At 37.9% G+C, this 24,016-nt stretch overlaps 3 protein-coding genes across 4 annotated transcripts; 1 reads left to right on the top strand and 2 right to left on the bottom strand.

The window, feature by feature from the left end:
* Positions 1-278: 278 nt before the first annotated feature.
* Positions 279-5,387, top strand: plin2 (perilipin 2). Its single transcript, XM_020923858.2, has 8 exons — positions 279-413; positions 859-905; positions 1,133-1,328; positions 2,138-2,220; positions 2,364-2,649; positions 3,799-3,977; positions 4,212-4,325; positions 4,403-5,387. The coding sequence occupies exons 1-8, from the start codon at positions 281-283 to the stop codon at positions 4,850-4,852; spliced, it is 1,488 nt and encodes a 495-aa protein (XP_020779517.2). The 5' UTR covers positions 279-280; the 3' UTR covers positions 4,853-5,387.
* cdca9 (cell division cycle associated 9) lies at positions 5,084-7,566 on the bottom strand. The gene is made up of 10 exons (XM_055160058.1): positions 7,344-7,566; positions 7,144-7,275; positions 7,026-7,066; positions 6,908-6,956; positions 6,538-6,599; positions 6,399-6,463; positions 6,153-6,224; positions 5,877-5,958; positions 5,461-5,547; positions 5,084-5,374 (listed from the first exon to the last, which is right to left on the bottom strand). Exons 1-10 carry the CDS (start codon positions 7,447-7,449, stop codon positions 5,336-5,338), a joined length of 735 nt encoding a protein of 244 aa, XP_055016033.1. The 5' UTR covers positions 7,450-7,566; the 3' UTR covers positions 5,084-5,335.
* Positions 7,567-8,949: 1,383 nt separating this feature from the next.
* Positions 8,950-23,397, bottom strand: LOC110159360 (DENN/MADD domain containing 4C). Of its 2 annotated transcripts, XM_055160056.1 has the most exons (23): positions 23,156-23,397; positions 21,725-21,870; positions 21,522-21,560; positions 20,521-20,651; positions 19,357-19,489; positions 18,881-19,087; positions 18,585-18,713; positions 18,101-18,248; positions 17,872-18,009; positions 17,530-17,646; positions 17,313-17,444; positions 15,660-16,693; positions 14,905-15,094; positions 14,225-14,316; positions 13,966-14,138; positions 13,550-13,708; positions 12,791-12,989; positions 12,599-12,709; positions 11,865-12,002; positions 11,671-11,788; positions 11,375-11,531; positions 10,837-10,901; positions 8,950-10,301 (listed from the first exon to the last, which is right to left on the bottom strand). In XM_055160056.1, the coding sequence occupies exons 1-23, from the start codon at positions 23,373-23,375 to the stop codon at positions 10,165-10,167; spliced, it is 4,113 nt and encodes a 1,370-aa protein (XP_055016031.1). In that variant the 5' UTR covers positions 23,376-23,397; the 3' UTR covers positions 8,950-10,164. The 2 variants fall into 2 exon arrangements, with proteins under 2 accessions (XP_055016031.1, XP_055016032.1); XM_055160057.1 differs by lacking the exon at positions 21,522-21,560.
* Positions 23,398-24,016: the final 619 nt, after the last annotated feature.

Genomic DNA, 24,016 nt, shown 5'->3' on the forward strand with positions numbered 1-24,016 from the left:
TAATATAAAAGCCACTGAAGTAAAAAGAAAACATAGGCCAACTGAGGTTATTTTAATAGGGAACACTTAATTAGGGCCTAATAAGAGCGCGATTGTCCTGCCAACAGCTTTCATAATCCTCTTATTTGTCACAAAAACGACATAAGCTACAACAGAAAAGAAAAGCTATATTATATTGTGCCTAATTAGGACACCGCGTGATCTCTGGTTACCTATTTCAGAATATTCCCCAGAGTAAACTTTTGCCCCTGTTACCTTTGCCCTACAAACATGACTGTTGATGCGTCACCTCATTGCCTCTGTTCTCGCGATAATTACACAATATAAATACGCCGCAGTTTACGTCGCTGCGTCCATCCACCTGAGGATTTGGAGAGTAAACACACAACTTTTGACAGCTCTTATTATTGGTGGTAAGTTTCACTTTGTAATTGTGCGTTTCTGTGTAGCCTTAATTTGACCGGAGTCTACTTTTTAATTTCCTTTTGCGAGAGCCTATCCAGATGTTGCTACTTTGATACGGAAATAAGGGATCTTTCTACAATCAAACCGCGACTTGTTACATCATAGTTGATTTTGGTGCTTTTCATATTCTGTGTTGTGATGCCATGTTCTCAAATAGAGTGGGTTTGGGTTCAAGAGCTACTTTTCTATAATAATTACACTGTATTCAATATAGTAAATACATATCTTTGGGGTTTTTACAAATGTTGAACCTGATCATTTCTTTTGGTGATTAGATTAGACATTAGACTTTAGGCATTAAGGCTATTCATCTGTATTAAATAGCTCTAAAGAAAGTCGTGTCCTCATCTAAAACCAAGCAAAAGAATTAAAAATAATGTGCTCTTTCTGTAGGCATCGTTTCAACAACAATGGCAGCCGGAGAAGTCATCTATAATCAGGTGAGTTCTTTTGTAATTGTGAGGATATTAAGCATAGTTACACAACAGACTGACGTGAATATAGTTTAAAACAATGACTTTCAATTTAAAGTACACCAACATCAGAACTATACTAGAGCTAAACCACATCCAGCTTCTTAAAAAAGTTTAAACATTAGCATTAAAATAGTAGGTATTGCAATTTATAAAAGATTTGAGCTTTATTTAATCTCGTTTTCTGTCCCCAGAGCCTGGTGGAGAGGGTGGTCAGCCTGCCTCTGGTCAGCTCCACATATGGCCTCATGTCCAGCGTGTACTCCAACACCAAGGACAACCACCCCTACCTCCGGACTGTGTGTGAAGTGGCTGAGCAGGGGGTCCGAACAATCACCTCTGTGGCCCTCAACACTGCCTCCCCCATACTGGACAAACTGGAGCCACAGAGTAAGTCATGATTGTAGAAAGAAACCAAATAGTTAGATAGATGTTTCTTCCAAGTGTTTAATAGTCCTAAGCTTTTAGATAATTTTACCCATGAAACTCGTGGCAGTAATACGCAACAGTAATAGGTGTAACTATTGTTGTAGCTGATGCAGTGGTAAGTAGAAAGTGACATTATGGTTGCAGTCACTCTTGTATTAAAATCCATGATCACTTCTATTATAGATAAGGCGTCTGAAAGAGTCATTTTTGAAGTAATAGTATTTTACGTAGTACACTTGTGAGTACTTATTGTCCTTCTAATAGAGAAAATAAATGCCAGCAAAAAGAAACAGTCATGTGACACACCCATGAGTCACGTGAGCAAACCAAAACTGAAAGATTGACCTTTCACCTAGATTAAAGGTGCATTGTGTAACTTTTTTGGAGGCTACGTCACTTTTTTTTTTCCCTTAAGGGAGTTATTTGCTTGGTATGTTCCGCAGTATGGCATTACAAGTCTAGAGTTGATTTTATTGTCGAGAAATACCTTCAATAACATGCATTATTGTGTGAACGGGCCCGCCTCTCCACCGAACTGATCTGTACCTTGGCCTGTTTGATACCAAGGAGACAGATATGGTTAATGCCTTACTGTGAAACATTCCAGGCTGATCAGTTTAGTACGTCTATGTGGAGATTAGCATGTGGTGTACGCTCCCCGCGAAAAGCTGAACAGTGCACCGTTTAGGATTATTCTGAACTGACTCATTCAATATGACAATGACTGTTTATTCTACACGTATAAACTGATTATTTCTTCTTGACCACAGTTGCCATTGCCAATGATCTGGCTTGTAAAGGTCTGGACAAGATTGAGAAAACCTTGCCAATTCTTCACCAGCCCTCTGAGCAGGTATGTACTGGAATAATTGCCCCATTAGCTAACACAGGATACAAAACCACTTAAGCAAATCTGAAACTGGATGATATTCTAGCATGGGCTTTTTCACAAATTACTCAATAATTCTTAACAAAAGTCCAAACCTCTCTGCCCAGATTGTGTCCAATGCTAAAGATGTAGTGACCAGTGCCAAGGATGTAGTAACAGGAACAGTGTCTGGGGCAAAGGACTCAGTTTCGGACACTTTGAACACTGTTGTGGAGAGGACGAGGGGAGCAGTGCATGATGGGATGGAGAAGACCAAAGCAGTGGTCAGCGGTAGCGTTAGCACCGTCCTGGAAAGCAGAGTGGCCCGACTAGTGACCAGCGGAGTGGACCAAGCCCTCAGCACGTCCGAAAACTTGGTGGAGCAGTATCTCCCGTTAACCGAGGACGAACTTGGTGAGTGTAAAGGTCATGACGCGACCAAAGTTTAGGTTGTGTACTTGATAAATATTTGACTCTGGTCTGATTATTGCTTTGATCAATCACAAAAAGGTTGTGATCTGAAAAATGATTATATTCTGTTCAGATTTGAGTGGTGCCTATTCTTCTTGTAAAACATGGAGTAATACCCCCTGTCATCATTATAGGGGCATAACGTAAATCAAAAAAAAAAAGTTTTCTTGCTCTTTAGGTTAAATTATTTATTCAAATTATAGTTTGTGCCATTCCTTACTGCCATGTTTTTACTTGACATATTTACTTTTCCATTGACCAGAAATCTTACATAAAAGCAGCTGCAATTTAAAATATTTAAATCCTAAATCATCATCATGCCAGGAAAAAAATCATGTTATTGTACTGTTATGAGAATCTGAATCTACAGAAGTGTTGCAGAAGCAGTTTTTAGTCTCACATGGTTGGGGCAAACTTACCTAGATATTACTTTTTGCAGTGCAAGTTTAAATTACTCAAATTAAGAACATTTAACTTGATTTGACTAGATTGAGTAGATGGAATAAGTATTTCTTTCTTGATTAGTTTCTAGATGAGATTTAGTTTCTTATTTTAATTGCAAGGAGTTGTGGTTTTCCTTATTTTTAGTGTAATTGGCCAGTTTCACTTTGTAGAAACCGTGTGACCTCGCAGCGTTCGAATTCATTTGCTCGGCGGTAGCTGGGTACTTTTTTTCATTTAACCAATCGTTGCTATTTGTTTGTGACGTATGTAACACGCTGCTAACAGGGCTAACTGGTATATTAAGCTTTTCCCACATATCCCAAATAAAATTCACAACATTCTCGTTATTCCAGCTTTAAATCCTCGATCTCAGGAATTGTTTACAACAGACTATATGACTCTTCGCTGATTGGTTGGTGCCCGAACTTGCACTTCCGGGGTTATTGTAAACCGTCTAGTGTATTCCGATTCCTGACCTAGTCGCTGAAGAGAAATGAAATTGAGTAGCGGCACTAGGTCTACTTGTCACGTGAAATTTAGTCAAAGAACATTTTACTTTTTACAGTGTATGAATCAAACGCGGTTTGTAGTTCGCTGATCCATATATTGATCAGTGAAATGAGACCTAATTCTGTTCTTGCTATACAGAACTGGAGGCCAAGATGGTGCAGGGGTTTGACAAGAATGATCCCGGTTACTGCCTCCGCCTTGGTTCCCTGTCCACCAAGCTCAGAAAGCGGGCCTACACTAAAGCTGTGTCCAAGATTCAGGATGGAAAACAACGCAGCCTGGAGTTCATTTCAGCACTGAACTCTACTGTTGATGTAGTAAGGTTTTAGGCTCTTTGAAGGTTACGACGATACGAAAATGTACACACAATTTTTGCAATGCCGTCTGAGCTGTATCATGTTACAAAACTATGCCGGGTACAAAGATTGTGTCTATTTGCTTGAGTAAATAAGTGTATTTGTACATTTTTTTAGCAAACTTTGCCCACCATTATCTAAATTTAGTCTCACCAATATGTTGTCATCAAAACCTTTTTACATGTGTTTTTGTAGATTGAATATGGCAGAAAGAATATTGATGGAGCCAACCAGATGGTAAAGGACAAACTCAACTCTATGGCGGTGTGGAAGTCCGATGGTCAAAATGAGCGCACTCATGAGGCAGAAGTAAGAAAAATGTCCATAAAAACGTAAGATTATCTGACAAAAAGTATAATAGACTAAATATTTGACTGTTTTTGCAGGTAATAGAATCTCGCACTTTGTCTATGGCTCGCTCTCTCACACACCAGCTCCAAACCACATGTCTGGGCCTCGCCTCAGGTCTGCAGGGCCTTCCCAATCACATCCAGCAGGAGGCACGTTCCCTCACCCACTCCGCCTCACAAATGTACTCAAACTTCAACAAGGCTAAAGTGTGGTCTGATTTGTCTGATAGTGTCTTGACCAACAGCAGGGCTCAGCTAAACAAAATGAGGGAATCACTAGATCACGTCATGGATTACTTGGTCAATAATACGCCTCTTAATTGGTTGGTGGGGCCGTTTTACCCTCGCTTGCCTCCTGAATCTAACGGAGCTTCAAATTCGGCCTCAAGAAATACAGAAACGTGCAAAAGTTCGTCTTATGGCTTTTCACCACAGAATGAGCAAATGGAGGTGGAGATGGAGTCCTTACAAACAGAGCAGCACTAAATGTTTTATCCTGTATAATCACTGTATTAACTTAAGTGCTTTCTAGTTTTTATTCTGATGTAGAATGGCTTTTAAATGTCGACGTTTACAATTTTATATTTCTCCAAATAGACCAGTTACACTGAAGAGATCCTATTTTCTTTAAAGGTGCACTGTGTATCTTTTCTGGCAGATTTGTGACAGAAATGTGCATGCTTTTGTGATAGTTTTGAGAAATAAAAACACCTGTAATTGAAAAAATAAATTATATATTTGTTTAATGCCACACTGTAGAACATCCTAGGCAAAGCAATAAGATCACCATAGCAACAAGAAGATGGCGGACCCTCCACCAGAAAAGTTACACAGTACATCTTTTATAGATTACAGCAATGAATCACAGTGCATAGCCTGCATAATGGATTCCAGAAAACTTTGATAAACTAATACAAACTTTATTAACTTTTTTTAAAACACATTGTAAAAATCAAAGCAGACATTTTGTCATTTTTGGCAGCGACTTGACAGATGATCCATTAAAGTCTGAAAAGAAATATTTTAGTGTTCTGTGTTTTATTGTTATTATTATGTTTTAGAAGTACAACAAAAGATAAAAGTACATGGCTTACTGTTAGTTTCTGGATTTGACACCAGGCTACTTCATCTAAAAGGTCCAAGTTTATGTCATCCTTAGTCTCCTCTGAAAAGCAAACAGACTGGAGAAGAAAAGTAGCATTAGTGTCTAAATAAAGTAAAACACCAACTTCATATTAAGACAAATCACATTTTGAAATCAACTACATTGGCCACATTCTTGTTTAGATCATTTAAATTGTAAAATGGACCAGAACTAGTATTTCTCTTCATGCCAATTACTAAAATGACTATAATGATCAATAATAGATTAAAGAGGCAGCTTTTCTGATGAATATGGAGCCACCAGAATACACTAATTCAAAACTTAAATCTTGAAACCATTTGCAAGAATTCATTACTTTAAAATAGTCAAGACAATGCTGTAAATGGGCATCTCTTAGGCTCTTACCCGCCCCTCTCTCGTGGTGACCGTAATGTGAGCAGATGCCCCAACCATAGAGCACTGCATGTCACCAGCTGACATCACCGACCTGGGATTCAGTATTAGATGGTTACACATTTCATTCAGAAGAAAATCTAATTCAGCTGATCAAAGTCTCATGAATAAAAAGGCATAAAAACAGACAAAAACACAAAACTACTGATAAATGCAACATCAAGATCAACAACACACACGCAGATATATTTAAAGATAATAATCCCGTTTTAATTACAACAAACCTACCTGAGCTTTGGTTTTGTCGCTGAATTTTTATCACCGATCTTCATGCTTTCTGTTCTTTTGATTGCAGCGGTCCTAGTGGAGGCAGAAAATGTATTCACTTGGATATAGAATAGTGGAACAATTTTAGTGCCATACTGAGGAATATTCCAGTCAAAGCAACACAATATCTCAATGGAGACAAGCAGGTAGCTGACCTCAACCAAAAAAGTTACATAGTGCCCCTTAAAAAAGTTAATATAAGCCTACCTTAGATTTCCAGTGCTGATAGTCCCAGGTAACGTTCTGGTCCTCGCCCTGGTATTTTTCCCTCCCTGAACAATAATTAATTAAAAGGGCAGATTTCCTTATAGTACTGTCATTCATATAATGGAATCATGGGCCCTACCTTTGTCGTCCTGCCTTTTGCAGCAAGAGCGGCTTGTTCAGGTACAGAGTCCGTTGATTTTACTTGAAATACAAAAGCACATCATTAGTATTTCTTTTAAAAGGAGCAATGTATGTTTTTTCTGGTGTTCCACAGTATTTCATCAAACCTATCTCCATGTAAGCCACCATGGCAGATCTGTGGAGAGGTGACCCACTTCACAGCAAGAATATTTTTTTTTTAGCAATGAAAACAGCAATAAAGATGTAAATGAATAAATGCAAGATACACTAGATGCATATTGTGGAACATTCAATACAAAGGAATAAACATGGAGACGGTGTACTGTGTTTTTCATTCTACAGCTCAGTAAAAAACGTTCATTACTTACATCTACTTCTGGCTCGTCTTTGTGGTTGTTGTAGTTCATTAGTCTCATTCTGAAAGTCACAGAGCGCCTGTCATTACACGATCGGCCGCTAGGGGGAAATATGTTTATGCCACCGTACCTTCATAGCAATTGACACATCACTTGCTGGTAATTCCTTCGCTTTTAGCAACACAGTGACAGAAATCAATACATTTAATAAGTCTAAATAAAAAAAAAAGAAAAATGTTCAGGCTTACCACTTATTAAATCGCCCATTCGCATATTTTTAAGAGAAGGGGGCATTTTCATCAGTTCTACCCTAAAGACTTTATCGATTGTGGCCAGCATGTTTTCCATTTTGCCCTCTAGATCCCTCATTCGCTCTTGTGCTGCAAATTCAACAGTTATTTTAATGCGATGGAGATGGTAAACACTTCTCATCCTCGCGCGTACAAACCCTCTTTCTCAAACTGCTGGATAAACAGAGCCAGTCTGTTTCTGCGCATCTCCCGGTCCGGATCCTCATTTTGGGGGGCTGGAGATTTTTTGACTCGTCTTGGCATGTTAATGAATTTTAGCAAACAAAAGTATAAGTTTTGAGGAGTTTGGACAGATTTTCACGAGCAGGAGGATGGAGAACCAATGCCGAAGTCATCAGGAAGCAGGTGCAACTTTAAACAGGTGCACGAAATGAACAGCACAGCAAAGTAAAAATAAATAAATAAATAAAATAAATTTAAATAAATTAAATACAAATAAAATGCAATAAAATAAAATAACATAAAAATAAAAAATGTGCACAATACTGTATAGCCTTTATAGCCTTTATATCATCTAGCCTCTATATGTGTGTGTAGTGCATACGAGACTGGATGTTACAAAAGCTACAATACAAAAGCTGAGATTTTATTTATTTATTTATTTATGACGTGTACATATACATTTACATACTGTCTCTTGCAATCTTTTTTTTTTTTCACTTATTTAGAATTTGTCATTAAAATTTTTCTTCTCTTTGTGTGATATGTCAGTTACTGTGTCCAAATACTTTCCCTTATGGATCAATGAAGTTTGTCTAGTTTAAGTCTAAAACAAATTATGGAACAGAATATATTTTCATCATTTTATGCTAATTAACAGATGTACATTAGTAGCAGAAGTTGTAATAGTAGCAGTAGTAGCAGTCAGAGGTGAGGACTTGCAAGTCATGACTTAAACTCAAGTCAGACTTGAGTCACAATTTTTAGGATTTGAGACTTTACTTGATAAACTGGACTAAGACTTGGGACTCGACTTGGACTTGAGGCCTGTGACTTGAGAAGACTTGAGAAATACTTTTAGATCTGAATTCTTTCTATTCTATGATTCACACTAAGATCTTCTAAAGATATTTTAAAAAGAAAAAAATAGATTTCTACAACACTTGCATACTCTCTAAATACTAATATATAAATAAACTGTACTTAAAAATCATAGTATATCTTAAAATTCATATAAATTGCAAAAAAAAGTTATATCTGGTACTTTAGTTTAAAGACTTGAAATGACTTGAAGCTCAAAGCAGACGACTTGGACTTGACTTGGACTTATGGGCCAGTGACTTGAGACTCGACTTGGACTTGCCTGTATTTGATTCAGGACTTGACTCAGACTTGAGGTCAAAGACTTCAGACTTACTTGAGACTTGCAAAACAATGACTTGTTCCCACCTCTGGCAGCAGTAGCTGTTGTAGCAGTAATCCTCCTCATCAAAGCAACAGAAAGAGTAGGTTTTTGTACATATTAATCTGTTGACCTACAGCCTGGTTCTATGTAGCAGAAGATTAATTGCATGCTTTCCAATCTTGATCAATTGTAGCCAATAAATAGTTTGTGTCTTTGGAGTGAACTTGTCAACACGATGGTCATTTAAATTCATTCCACTTGTAGTAGCAATAATAAGAAGGTAATATTGGTATTATACTGATGTCCCTTAGATAAAGAGTCTGAGTCTATGTACAATTACCATTGTATGAGGCACAAGAAAAAAAAAAGTAAAAATAAGAAAAAAGATTTACACACAGTAACTCAACAAATAAATTTATTGCAGCGCACTTGTAGACTGTCAATTTCTCTCCACAGGACGGTAAGAAACCACTCGAGTTATTGTTACACAACAGATTTCTGTACATCCTCTCCCAAAAAGAGGCAGTAGGCTACAGGGTGGCATCCCTTAAAAATGTTAAAAAGAAAAGTGAGAACATAAAATAAAAATCTAAAAGCAAAAATCTAAATTGACAATGTCTGCCATTCAAATATCAACAATACAAAAATAAATAGATTTTTTTAGGTTTTGGATGAGAAAGAAGTATATTGATAATTCTGATGTGGTCTAGATTCTAGCCACAGAGGACTCTGACATTTTACATTTTACAAGACTTCATCTGTACAGGTCAGTGTTTCTATCCCATATTTAAAACATAAGACCAATCTCCCCACATATGCAGCTTTTGTCTGTGTCCTTGTATTACATTTAGTATTAATGGAATGTCAAACAGTTTAAGTACTAAATTCTTTAAACATCATACCAAGGTTTCTATGGGTTACTGTAAGCCAAAATGTACATTAATTCTATGATATTGATAGGCTGACATTAAAGGACCAAATCATTCTATTTGTTATAGTACATGAGCCATTAATATTATGAATTTGATCAGAGAATCAGTCATTGTCAGTGTGCAATTATGTAAAAAACGATCAATGCTTAAGACTTGTAGACATCTGGAATGGTCTATAATTACTGGATTAATAGAAACTGTGATTGTCCCAGGTCCTTTGCTCTCTTGTGCTGCAAATATATTTACACAGATCCAGGTGTCATTCTTCAAAAATATTAAGATGAAAACCAAGTAGACAAGTTGTTCAGTTCTGACAACCTTGGTTTAAATTTCCGTCCAGTAAAAATATGTACAAAGAAAGTTTTAGAAAGTGCACAACTAGAAGAGTCTATACAAGGTCCACAGCTTCACACCAATCTGACAATTTAAAATGGTGGACACACACTTAAGAGGACCCTTAGGACAGCGAGTATATCTGAAAATGAATTTTTACAAACCATATATACATGACAGAAGTCCCAATAGAGTTTCTGCTACATTCCAAGACAAAAAAACTGTCCCACTTGTAGCTTGGAAAACCACAACAGAAGATTTTTAAAAAGGCAGACAATGGGCATCCTCTTAAAGTCCAAAAAGGGTTTAGTACCATTTAGGTGTCGTAGTTTTCTCTAAATCCTTTGTTTAGATGAATGGGGCTCCGAAGCATTTGAGACACCACTGGACACTGGGACTGGGTGGTCGGTCGATTCGGTGCAATGTTTTGAGCTGTTCAGGGCTGAGCTCATCATAGGCTGAACGGTACTCTCTGTCAAAGGCCTCTGCACAGCAAAAGTTACAGAGAAAAATCACCTTTTTGTGCACATACACAGATAAAATAGAATTTAAAGGTGCACTATGTAACTTTTTTGGTAGATGTTATTGCTTTGAATGTTCAACAGTACAGCATTAGACTTGTGTAGCTTACATTTAAACCATTACAGACGTGTTTGTGCTCAAAATTACATTAAAAACATGTATTCTTACTGTGAGTGGGTTTGCCTCTCCCCAGATCTAACCTGTAAGTTTACCTGACAGCATCTCCATGCTTGTCTCCATGGATCTTGACACGTTTAATGCCATACTGTGGAACTTTCGAGACAAAGCAATAACATCTCCATGGAGTTCATTTCTAACTTAATAATATCTACACTCAAATAGCTTTAAGTGTTATTCATGGGTCTCAGTAATAAAAAAAAAAAGACAGGATTGTTACCATGGTGGTTGACAATTCAAGATAAATATATATATTTTTTTAAAATAAAAGTCCTCTAAAACAAACCATTATGGAGAAACATATAACTTGCATTTACTTACCAACATCAATGTTTTCTCGCCCCAAAGCCACCAGTGAGAGAAAGAGGATTTCTCTATAGACACTCCTGTAAATACAAATATAACCAGTTAGTTACAGTTATCCAATCCACTTTATTTATAAAGCACATTTTACAAACAGTTTCCAAAGTGCTGCATAAATACATACTAATAACAACAATAATATAATGATAAAATAAACACTCAGATTTAATCACACAATAAAACCAGGAAAATAAAATAAGAGCAAAACCAGAGAATAGCAATAAATAAATAAAACCAATAAAATAAATTACAAATAAATAAAAGACATGGAGGACCACACAACTCAAGCCAGAGAATAAAAGTGGGTTTTAAGACGAGACTTAATACATTCCACTGTGGGGGCTGTTCGAACTTGGGGGGGGCAGAGCATTTCTGAGCTTATGGCCAGCCACAGAGAAGGCCCTAAGCAAAGTTATGTAAATTATGTAAATGTTGAAGTGTGATATATTGCTGAAGTAAATATAGATGATTATAAAAAATATTGTGAAAGACCGACCTTTGCCGCTTGACTCCTTCTGGGCGCCTCTTGATTTCTCGGAGCAGCAGATTGATTGGGCCATACACGTCATTGGTTTGAATGTTGCGAACAATTGTGTTGAGGAGGGTCCGGATTTCTTGGTGATCAGTTGGAGCCAGAGTTCCCTTTTTCTCCACTAAAATCATCAGAAAAACAACTGTCAGGGTCTCAACTATGATACTTGTCTGACCTCTTGTGAGTAAACAAGGAATTGCAACGTGTATTAAATCTATGAAACTAAATGAGCTATATAACCCAAATCAAAACACACTTACAAAAGGATCTCCACAGAAGATAGAGTGGATCTCCTGGTTCTTGATGCAAATTGACATTGTCCCAAAGAAGTTGTACAAACACTTGTTTACTGTCCTGGGATAGTGATGTCAATGGAAGCTGCAAAACACATTTTAGCATTATTACCAATATCTAAACAAGATTAATTTTAATAATATAGGTTTTGTTTCCATACCTGGACTCCATTGTTGCAGTGTTCAGAGGTAAGAATGAGGCCGGGCAGGTGAGTGGGCAAATCCAGCCGACGGAAATACCAAACCAGGTTCCAGAAGATGATTGGATGTTGACTCAGGAATTTGTGTGTGTAGATAACCTAAATGGACAAACCAAAAGTCAATATCCATGGGTTTCTGAATGATAAAAAATTTGAGCTATTGTCATGGCAACTGGCAATTTTAAACTAAATAATATATCTTTTGAATGGGAAAAAATGCTTAAAATGTTGCATATAACAGGAAGGTGAAATAGAATAGATAGAAAAGTATGCTAAAGTGAGTTGTTTATCTGATCAGCCAGATCCACACACTTTGACAAACCTTTACAAAGACGAGTGGATCTGGAGCTGTATCCTATCTCTACGATTTCATAAGGCGTGATTGACAGGCAGATTAACCACTGAGAGAGGGTTTACACATAAAAAAAACTACATAAAGGACAGAGAAACAGCGTGGATCTTTATGGAATCAACAATCAAAGCACCAAACTATTATTTATTTCAGGTAAAAAAAAGTTATATATTTTGTTCTGAATATTATGAGAATTTTGGAGAGGAGATGTCTACAATGTCAAGCTACAAATGAGCAGCTGTGGTTTGGATAGAGGTTTTTCAAGTTCTATCGTATCTATAGTAATGTAGATGGGACTGGCTGATCAGGCAAGCAATATTTGTGGTGCCACAGAAGTTTGTACCTGATCTCCCTCATTTTCCAACAATGTTTCCAGCTCTTTCCGCAGAACTAGCGGACTCAGATATGGGACAGACACAGGTTTGGGATTGGGTCGTTTTGTTCCCATACCATCCTGCACACATAGTCCAAAAGTTAGTCATTCTTTCCTTGAAACATTTTCTTTTTCCTTTTTGGTACAACAGTAAATCCTTACCGACACTTCCTGCAGACTGGAGGGGAGGCTGGTTGTGGATACACCGTGACCAGGTCTCTGAAATGAGTCAAGGCTCTGGAGCGGACCCCCAACACTGTTACTGCGAGTGAGGGACGTGCTGCTACACTTGGGCTGCTTCAGTGGCGCCTTGTTTTCCAGAAGACCGAGGGGGTCTGACTGTGCTGGCTCTGGGACAAGACTACAGACGCAACAACACACATGAGTTTAGTAAAAAGAAATAAGCTTGTTACTGAGCCTAAAATGAGTATCTGCTAGTTTTAATATTGATTAGAATCTGGATATGTTTTTTTTAACAACCTTAAAAGGAAAAAATAGCGCATTTTTGGTGAGGGCGTCAGTCACCTGCTTGTCTCCATGGAGATCTTATTGCTTTTCTTAAAATGTTCCATGGTATACCAGAAAACACATCTACCTAGCATTTATTCATTATGGGTTTTTCTATTGCTCAAAAATACAATAATTCTCTCTTTGCATAGTGTTGCCGCCCCGCAGGTCTGACCTTTAATGCTTGTTTTTATAGATATGGCAAAGTCTAATACCATATTGTGGCACATTCCAGGCAAAGCTATAACATCTCCATGGAGGCAAGTAGTGAGCAAACCCTCCACCAGAAAAGTTACACTGTGAATCTTTAAAAGTGTCAGTTCTATTTTCTGTCATCTGTTACTTTTTATCCATTCAATGCAGAATATTTTACAATCCAAAATCCTTTCACACTTCACGCTTCTGAATCTTTACCTCTTGTGGGTCCCGGGCTTGTCACCAGGCCTCTCCTCAGACTCGTCCTCCGGAAACGACATGAGGTCCGGGGCCTTGATGTCCGCTGTGCTGCTGGTGGTGGGCTGTGTGCTGGAGCTTTGGATGCTCTCTGCAGATGCACTGGGATTCATGTAAAAGCTGAAATGATACACAGTACTTATGTGCTACTGATATGTGTAATCCTTTGTGCTATAAATAAATCTGACATAGACATACTCATTTTATATAGACCAATGGTTGATGCCACAAAATATACATGGGAACTTGGCAAAAAACAATGCTAGTCTTGTAATGTTTTGTGACTCATGTTTTCAAAGCCACGGTACAAAATAAAGTTTCAAATTTTAGTATCATCACTAAAAAGGTCTTTGGTATTCCCCTTTGATCAGCAGTACCTGGATGTGCGTAGATCATGAAACTCTATGTGCAGTAAAGGTAGGAAGGCGGTGCGACAGAAGGGGCAGTTGGTGTTGAGATTGGAGTCGTCCGCGGTCCATCCTGCCATGATCTCCTCGTCATAAACCAGAGCCTCGCAGCTACGGCACTGGGAGCAACTGGACATAAGAACCTGAAAGAATAAAAAACATGAGTCATATTGATCCTGGCAGCTACAATGTGGTTTGGTTTAACAAATGAATGAATGAATTTTCTGACCTCAAGAGCAACATTTTGGAAAATGCTGGAGCAGGATGCATGGTGTGAACCTTGATCAGAGTCAAGTCCTCTGCCTCGACCTGGAGTTGGATCTAAAATGAAAAAAACAATAATCAAATCAAAAAGTTACACATATAGCTCTTTTTTAGTTTTTTTCGGTCTCTTCTTTCCTGCCATAGCTAATGTAGAACTGTGATTTTACAGGTTATTCAGCCACATGTCCTTCCCGTGTCTTGCCCAAGGGAACAAGATTAGCATGTACTTAGATGAGGTTTGTATAAACTAACTACAAATAACACTACTAATACTAATAATCATATATTTTAATCTGTTATCGATTATTATGATTTCTATTTTTTATTAGGCCTACTAATTACAATTGGCTTTGTTAGCCATTTTTTCTGAAAACATCTTAAACTCACTGCAGCCCTATTGCCCCAGTTGATGGGTTTCAGAATGATGAGGAACTAGGACCATTGCCATAGTGATTAACAATTAAAAAACAAAATATTATATCTTCTGAATGGGCAAAAAGTCCCTAGCTGAAACCCAAGAATATTTATACAGCAACGCCCTCCTTAAATTTCCGGTATTATAATAGGAGACAATGATTTACGACATTAAGTATGGTATTATTAGTATATTAAAGTATAAGTATATTAAAAATAAAGGGATCTTACGTGTTTGCTGTGTTCCTCGGCCCGTGTCGCTGCTGCCACTGCTGCTGCCCAGACTCGTGCTGCTCTGGTTCAGACCATTAGAAACCAGACCCGGGATAGGACCTCGCTCGGGGCTTTCATCCACATCATGAGGAGACAGCATGTTTTCATCGAGGTGAGCAGGGAAGCCCCCAGCGTGCCCCTGTTCGTCCTACAGAAAAATAAAACATTAAAATCATATAAAAGACAAATTATATATTTAAATCAGTAAATTAAATATTTGCAATATTTAGAAATTGCAAAAACAGACTAATTTGGTCTCTTTGAGTTCTGTCATAATCTGAGGAGTTTTAAGTCTTGTCTTCAAATCCACTTTTATTCTGCATGAGTTGTTTGGGCCTTTGTGTCTTTTAGTTAATCTAGTAATTTTTAATAGCTTTTACCTTTTTATTTATTGGTGTTTTTGCCCTTATTTGATTTTAATAGTTTTGTTGTCTTAATGCAGTCAAGTAGAGTTTTTTTTGTTTTTTTTTTTTTATTCTCATTGTATTTTTTGATCTGTATTATGCAGCACTTAGGAAACCATTTTGTTTATGATATGTGCTTCGTTTAAAAAAAGTGAATTGGATTGGGCATTTCTACCTCATTGTCAGTTTCTTAACAATATTAAAATATCATATAGTAGTGTTGATATATTGATAATACCATAACAGATTTGGTACACCTTACATTTCTAGTCAGTAGCCATTTTGTCTAGTCTTCAGGTATTGGCTCACCTCATCGTCTGAGTAGGCATAAGCTGAAGCCACTGCTCCCCACACTTTGCTGGCTACCGTCGCCGCCTGCTTCATGCTCGATTTGAAAACATCCATTTTGGGCCCAGACAGAAGCGTATCCATTTTTATCCCTGAAAATGTGTTGATAACAGACCCCAGCGAGCCTCCTTGTGAAGACTTAACCAGAGCAGTTAGAGAGGCCGAACGAGGGGTGGGACTTCCTGTCGTGCTGGATGGTGTTTTTGTCTTAACGGCAAAAGTCTTGGATCTGGTCACAGTGTTGGGGCTCCTTTTTGGGGTGTCACCTGGGGACCCACTGGGAGTTTTGACTTGAGGAACTGGGAGACTGGACCTACGCTCTAAAGTCTGTTTGCTCTGTGGAGAGTCTATGCTGTCCTTAGGCGGCTGCTGTAGGTCCATACTTGAAGATTTTACAGTTAGAGGACTTTGTAGGCTCATGTACATCTCAATCTCTTCAGCTAGATTTCGAGATACGATGACAGGAACGGTGCGTGGGTTTTCCTGGCTTGTTACTGAGGCAGATTCTTCACTTTCAGACACTAGTCGTGACAGCGGATCAGCTCCAACTTCGACATCTTCCCTCTCTAAAGTTGCTGCACGCCCAGCTGCATCATCGTCTTGTATTTGCTTGTTTTCTTCTCCCTCTTCAATCTTCTCTTGAACTTTACTCCCATTGTCTTGGTCTTTCTCTGTTTCGGCATCTTCTGCTTGTTTCTCTTGTTCATCTTCTGGCTCCTCCTCTAGGTCTTTAAAAAGCGCTTTTGAAACAGTGTGCGGTGGGGGGCTTTGGCCAGTAGAGAGTGCTGCAGTCAGAATTCGCGCATCTGCTCCCATCTGGCTGGCCATGTGATCCACGCCTTTCTCCAAAAGCATCCCCGCTCTAGTCTCTGCACTGAAACTACAGCTGCGTTCTGAGAAGGTCTTTTGTCTCTGCTTTTGGGCCTGAGCATCGGAGGAGTCATCGTCAGGGAGAGATACGCTGTCTGATTTACTGTGCCGCCTAAACAGTTTTCCTGTAGAAAAGACAACAAAATTAGAAACATGTTAAGAAAAAAAAGATTTAGACCCAAAAGACCCAAATTTTAAGTAGTACCCCACTTAATCAGGTCTAATTAACAAGCATTAAATCAAGTCAGAAACGTGTCAAACTTGGATTAAAACCAGAACAAAACCAGGTGCACTGAGCAACTTTTCCAGTGGAGGGTCTGCCACCTGCTTGTCTCCATGGAGATGTTATTACTTTGCATGAAATGTTCCGTGGTATAACATTAAACATATAAATCTAGCATTTATTCATTACAGGTGTTTCTATTGCTCAAATATTCAGTAGTTCCTTCTGTGAACAGGGGTGACGCTCCACAGATCTGAACTGTAGTGTAGCGTAGTGCTGTAACCGGCTTGTGACCCTTGTGATAGGAAGGTTTAATCTATACTCTGGAACATTCTAGACAAAGCAATAACATTTCTATGGAGACATCAGGTGGTAAACGTTCCACCAGAAAAGTTACGCAGCTCATAACTAAACCTAACGCTACATATTTCAATCAGCAATGATAGCAGCTCACACTTGACCAATTGGACCAACACTACCAATTAAAATAGCAAATTTCTACAAATAAACATGTGAATTACCTGTTTCTCTGCCCCCATCGAAACTCCCAGTGGATAGTCGGACAATACTCGCAGCAGGTGCATTCACATCTTTGGGACTGGGAGGTTCATTCACTGCTACTGCACTGTCCACTGAGCCAGCAATGTCTCCTCCTGGATGACAAAACAGTAACATTTTACATTGACATTTCAAAATAATCTTAATAATTCAAATGTTATATAATACACGTTTGATTACCAGTGTGCTGTGATTTGTCTTGGCTTATTCCTTCAGTGGAAAGTACAGCTGTATTTGACTCGGCCAGTTCTTGATGTAACTCGTCTTTAGAGCCATAGCCTTGATCAGAGTGCTGACCTGCATTGGAAAAACTGTGTAAGCTAATCCGTCTTCATTAGAAGTAATGTAATTTTGTGAAATAGAAAACATGTTGAGTCAATGCTGGATGGATAAGTGTGATACTATACTGTGGAACATTCCAGGCAAAGCAATAAAATCTCCTTGGAGTAAAGAGGTGGCACAAGACCACCAGAAGTAGTGCACATTTAAAAAGCAAATTTATTTTAAGGCTTATTTTCCAACCTGTGTTACAGTTGTCTGCAGTGTCTTCCAAGCTGTGACTATGAACAAAAACATTGTCTACTCCATTGACTTCACTGGAGCTGTCCGCACTGCCATGGCTCAACCGGTCCGCATCTCTGATTGTTGAGCTAACAACGTCTGCAGATAAAAATACATTTACATTTTAGCAAAGGTTTGCAAAAATAATTACAAAATAATAAAATTAACTGCACTGAGATATAATTTGCACCTGAAGTGCTGAGTGTAGTTCCCTTCTTGGTTGAAGTGAGATCCACAGAGTGCTTGAACTGGGCAACTCCTCGTAGTACGTTTCGGAGCTTGGTCCACATAAACTGACCACTGCGGTTTCTGCTTGGCCATGGGCTTTCCAAAACAGCCTACACAGACAACAAAACAGTGATTTGAGCATTGCTTATTTTTATAATTTTTATTTATTAAACATCGCTGATAAGGCTTATCAGTTTTTCTACTAATAGTTTGTACAAGATCTCTATTGAGGTTAGGGAATGGCAAACAAAATTTATGCGAGGAAAAAAGGCATGTGAAAGCATCTTTAAAACTGCAGTGCTTGTGGACTGTAGTGGTTTGGCAAAGGAGAGAACCCCATAAATAAGTGATGGTTTGTATATAAGAGACTAGGTCTGCATATTGGACAAGTGGACATAAAAACACAGACAGCCTGTTCTGGGCAGGTTAAGCCGTGCATTCATTACCTTGTTGTAGTATCCGTATGTGATGGCATTAGGATGTACTCCAGCCTTCTTCATCTCTACCAGCACACGCACGGCCATCACAGGGAGGCCCCAAACCCCACAGAGCTGCATGACTACTCTGTAACACACCTGCAGAAAGCGGAAAGAAGATGAAATAGGATACAACTTTTTTTTTATTTCACAGAAGAAGGCAGCGTCCTACATCAAGTGTGCCTGAACTGAAGAGCAGTATTGGTTGTAACAGTAGTAGTAATAGTAGTAACAGTAGAAGGTTGTAGTAGTAGTCCAGACTTTACCTCATCCAGCATCTCCACCTCAGTGGTCCTCATCTTTAGGAGCACATTGTAGGCCTGCTGCATAGCTCTGCTTTTGGACTTGGACAGTCGTACAGCCGCTGGGAGACAGATGAACCACAGGCTGTAGCAATGACTGAACAGGCAGCGAGCCCACAGCGGGGGGTTTGAGTAGAAACGCTTTGCCATCTTATAAGCCAATTTGATTTCCTGTTACAACAAACAGAATGTCATGAATCAGATGATAAACTACAGTAAAGTTATAAAAATGTGATTTACAGATTTTTCCAATAAATTTGACCTGTTCTAAACTTTCTGAAAAGATCTGCAGGAAACAGTGCAGCAGGGTTCTCACATCATAAACCAGGGCAACTGTCATGAACTTGTAATTTTTTTTTTTATCGTGGACAGCATCATTTGTGATTTCAAAAACAAGCTAAAGCATATTGCACTGTTAGAATCACTGTCAGAGGTCTCACCTGTTTGGTCCTCTTGGCCAGGAGGGCAGGGCTGCTGGACAGACTGGCCCCGGCTGCTCTGGTGCTGAGTGCAGGCCGGAGCTCTCTGGGACGGTCAAATAGATCTATATTTAACCTGGGGAATCCTTTGTAACTGCAAGAAATGAAAACGTATATATTAAGTGCATAATAATAGTATATTTTAATGCCTTTTTATAGACTATTGCCACTCTAAGGAAAGCAGCTATAATGCTACTCAAAAATAGTTAACTGATACAATTTTGATCACGCTTATAACTTTGCAATTCCTCTTTGAAGTATAGTAAAGCATATGCATGAACTGGTTATGTTGCATCTGATAGCTAATTCACATATATAATTATCCACGTTTCTAATATTTGCATGTCCTGACATGTGCTGCTGATCGATTAATACACAAAAAAGGGGGCAAAAGCTCTCAAAACTATTACGCATCTAGTAAGTAACATATTTATATAAAGACAGATTCAACTTGTGAATCATGAGTTTAAACCGTCTTTTTATATATATAAATCAAGGAGGAAGGCCACTTTTGTCCTTCCTGACCCCTCCCTTCCCCAGAACTGTAACATCTCAGCACATTAACATGAGCTCTCTTGTATGTATGGTTGTTATGATCGATTGATTTTATGTATACCTTTAATTATGTAACTCTGCTACTCTCCCTGCCTTTTAATTGCCCCAAGAGGATAAATAGTGATTGAACTGAATTAGTTTGATCTTCACAGAGTAACTTTTCCTTCCTGCTGTGGTAACATATATTTAGTTTTAGTTTAGTTTATTAATTTAATTTAACAGGGACCAGGAACACATTAATCTTATAAATTTAGTTAAAGCTATTTTCCATCTGCAGTCCCTGGGTAGTTTAACAAACAACACATCCAATGATGTAGATTGATCAAATGACATCCAAGTATCCATCTATTTACAATCAAACCATGCACTCTCCCTTTCTTTCATTTAAAAACATTTCAATCCACATTTACACATTTAAATTATTTAAATACAAGTCAGAGAACATATAAGACAACAGTAAAATGAAGTACATGCAAATATAAATCCTAATAATGTAAAAAATAAAAAAATAAATAAATAAAATAAAAATGTTGGTCAACTAAGCAATAACACAGTTACAATAAATCTTACATGTATCTCTGAGCTGGTTCAGATCCGTCTTCTGCTGGAGGCTCAGGAGGCATTACAAACACAGTGTGCTCACTCTTCTGAGACTCGTCCAACTCCAGCAACTTCGTGTCCTCAGAAGACTCTGCCTCAACCTACAGTTAAACAACAACATTGTTTAAACTTGTATAAATAGTATTAGGGACAAAATGTACTATGCAAAGGAATGTTTTTAAGAAATGTCAACTAAGGAAAGGTGTATTAATGTAGTCCTGTCAAAATACTGTGTTTTAGTGAGTGGAGATTAAGGTTGCTTTCAGACCTGTCCTTGTTTGGTTCTGGTTTTAGGACAGTTTAATCCTAATGTAGGTATGGTTTGGTCCTGCTCTACTCTACTCTACCCTGGCCTAGTCCTAGTTTAGTTCCTGGTTCAGTTCTAGTTTAGTCCCAAGATCTAGAGCCATTAGAAAATAAGTCTGGCATGAAAATTACTATACTGATCTATTGTTCAATATATGAAAGTGGGAACAATACATTTTGGGGCTTAGTAGTTATCATGTGTACATATTATTGGCCAAAGTGAGGAGATTTGGGGTATTTTTGTTGTAATACAATAAGATTTCAACTGTAAAGGGCTGAATAACTAACTTTTAAGGCTAATTTTTGATTTTATTTATTTGTTGTAGCTCATGAGTTATACAAATACTATCCATTTAAAAAAAAAAGGTTTTATTTTGCATTATTTTTTATTGTAACAGTGGCATAAAGTAGTTTCAGTATTATCGTTTATTGCAGTATAACTATTCAACAATATATCATGCTTCAAAATGTGTGACAGGCCTAATTAGAAAACCATTAAGAAAAAACTTTCCACAGTACTTGACATTTAAAATGACTGTAGGCATGCTCATTGATTGATTATGATTGGTGGAAGTAATGCAGGAACAATCATTATGAGAGGAAAATATTAGTCTAGAAAAAATAAAAATGGAAAAGGAAATTGTGATTACAGAATTAGCCATTACCTTGGTGCCTTTGTCGGTGATTTTATCAGAAGGAAAAAGCTGCGAGGAGAGGAAAGAGCAGAGGAACAGACTGAATCAAAGGAAATTTAACTTCCTCATTCCCCCAGTGCATGATGGGTAATTTCACCAATAAAACATGACAACAAAAGACTCTTTTGTGGAAAAACAAACAGCCCGTGAACAGAATGACGTGTGTGTATTACCTTCTCCACACAATCGTCAAAAAAGGCCAAGCCAGTGTCCTTATCACTGACGAAGGTGCACTCCTCGATAAAGCGGATGAAGATCTGGGTTTTGGTGAGCTGGGAGTAGAACTTCTGATGGGCACGGTCTCGACTTTTTAAGAAACCTAAAGAAAGCAGGACAAGATAGGCGTAAGATGTGTAGTTTTAATCCAACTGCAGCGACAGCAAATCTCTGCCACTTCTCCTGCCTTCTTATCAATATTTTGTAAACATACTATAAATATTATTGTAGGTAATAAAGATATTCTATATTTAATGAACCCTTCTAATACAACCAATACATTCTTCTAAAGGAACTACTGTACAGTTACTAGAGCAAAACTTCATTGGCATACAGTTAATTTAACTGCACAGTAAGCTTTATAAAATGTGGGAAAAGAGCAGGGAGAGACATTCACTAATAAGATGTAGTTTTGGAGATATTCTAACCCAACTGTCATCAAATTTTTTTGTTTTCTGTCACTTGTTAATGAGAAGAAAATTTAGTTTGTCAACTGGACAAAAGTTAGTTTGGTTGAAGATGTTTCGCAGCTCATCCAAGCTGCTTCTTCAGTTCTCATGTCACTTGTTAATGTCCCTTGTTAATGCTTGAAAAATATGATCCACTATATTATCCACTGCACCTGTCATAATGTTATGGGCCATAAACAATGTCCCATTAGCTAAAAGTTCTAGATGAAGAATGGCTGACTCCTAAAACTCACTCCAATAACAAAAAGCATTAGGAAAAGTGACATAAATTAAGGTTTTAAATTATGTAGACACTAACATTAAAAGTCCTTCTCAAACTACAAACTTTATTATACCATCAGTCAAAATAACCCATCTCTTTTCTTTCCCTCTGAAGTACGGTGTAATAATGTGGAGATTTACACTGCAGAATTGGTCTTAGTGCTTAAATATTTGCTACTATAGACTATTTAAAGCATATGTGAAAATAACTAACATTTATAAATAATTTTTATAAATGGTAATTTGTCATTTTTATGTCACAGAACTACATTCATTCATATACCAGTGTACACAGGCACTGGGGGTGATGTGGGTTAAGTGTCTTGTTCAAGGACACAATGACAGCATTCATCTTTGGGAGCTGGAATCACATCATCGACCTGTTACCACTCAACTAATGTTTATGTCAAAAGGTGGATTCAAAACACACACAAAAAAAAAACATGAACTGAGCTACTGTTGCCCATTTTTTTTATAACTATATCAGCACATAAAATATATTCATAACACAACATAAGAACATAAAAAAAATATTTCCGATGTGGATCAGTAAAGCTTGTCTAAGTCTATCAAATCATGTTACCAAAATTGAGATTTGATTATCGTAAATTATTTCAAAATATCCTCTCTTCTCATCTTGCCCACTCCAGTCTGTACCTTGTAAGTCGTAGAGCGAGTCTGCAGCAGTGGCTTTTTCCGAGGGGGCGGTGGTGATTGGTTTGAGGTAGGAGCGGTAGCCTTTTAAAATAGAGGCCATAAAGCGCAGAAATGCTTCCTGGATCTCCATCTCTAGTGCAGTTTTCTTCTTGTGCCACGTAAAGTCTGCCTCGATGGGCGTCATGTCCACAGCAGAGCCGTCCTGATTGGGCTGTCGCATGGAAACTGAAATAAATAAATAAAAACAAAAAAACATGAGCACTTTAGTTGTCTGAGTAATATGTGTAATGTACAGAGGACTCATGTGGGTATCTGATTCTATTCATGTTGTCCTTGTGCTGTTTTTATATGGTGGTGAGTAAGAATAATTTCTCTGTAGATAATAAAATACTACTGCTGCTACTACTGCTGCTGCTACTACTACTACTTCTACTACTGACTGCAACTTTTACAACTACTACTGCAACTATTACCACTACTCCTGCAAGTGCAACCACTACTAATGCAACTGCAACTGCAACCACTACTCCTGCAACTACTACTACTACTACTACTACTACTACTACTACTACTACTACTACAACTACTACTACAACTACAACTACTACAACTACTACTACAACTACTACTACTACTCCTACTCCTGCAACTACTACTACTACAACTACAACTACTACTGTAACTACTACTACTGTAACTATTACTACTACTGCAACAACTACTACAACTACTGCAACTACTACTACAACTACTACTTCAACTACTACTATGACTACTACAACTACTACAACTGACTGTAGCTGTGACTACTCTTTCTCCTACTACTAGAACGACTACTCCTCCTACTGCTCCTACTACTGC

This window comes from Boleophthalmus pectinirostris, unplaced genomic scaffold (assembly GCF_026225935.1).
Source record: "Boleophthalmus pectinirostris isolate CB_2022bp ecotype Guang Dong unplaced genomic scaffold, ASM2622593v1 HiC_scaffold_296, whole genome shotgun sequence".
Classification (NCBI taxonomy): domain Eukaryota; kingdom Metazoa; phylum Chordata; class Actinopteri; order Gobiiformes; family Gobiidae; genus Boleophthalmus; species Boleophthalmus pectinirostris.

Coding starts and splice junctions, on each gene's coding strand:
- plin2 (XM_020923858.2), top strand. CDS start 281: ATGCGTCACCTCATTGCCTCTGTTCTCGCGATAATTACACAATATAAA. Junction 2,221..2,363: donor TTCACCAGCCCTCTGAGCAG/GTATGTACTGGA, acceptor CTCTCTGCCCAG/ATTGTGTCCAATGCTAAAGA. Junction 2,650..3,798: donor GTTAACCGAGGACGAACTTG/GTGAGTGTAAAG, acceptor CTTGCTATACAG/AACTGGAGGCCAAGATGGTG.
- cdca9 (XM_055160058.1), bottom strand. CDS start 7,449: ATGCCAAGACGAGTCAAAAAATCTCCAGCCCCCCAAAATGAGGATCCG. Junction 6,600..6,907: donor AAGACGAGCCAGAAGTAGAT/GTAAGTAATGAA, acceptor TTGTATTTCAAG/TAAAATCAACGGACTCTGTA. Junction 6,225..6,398: donor ATCAGCACTGGAAATCTAAG/GTAGGCTTATAT, acceptor TGCCTCCACTAG/GACCGCTGCAATCAAAAGAA.
- LOC110159360 (XM_055160056.1), bottom strand. CDS start 23,375: ATGCGACAGCCCAATCAGGACGGCTCTGCTGTGGACATGACGCCCATC. Junction 15,095..15,659: donor ATGCCTACTCAGACGATGAG/GTGAGCCAATAC, acceptor ATTTTTCTGTAG/GACGAACAGGGGCACGCTGG. Junction 10,902..11,374: donor GAAGGAGTCAAGCGGCAAAG/GTCGGTCTTTCA, acceptor TTGTATTTACAG/GAGTGTCTATAGAGAAATCC.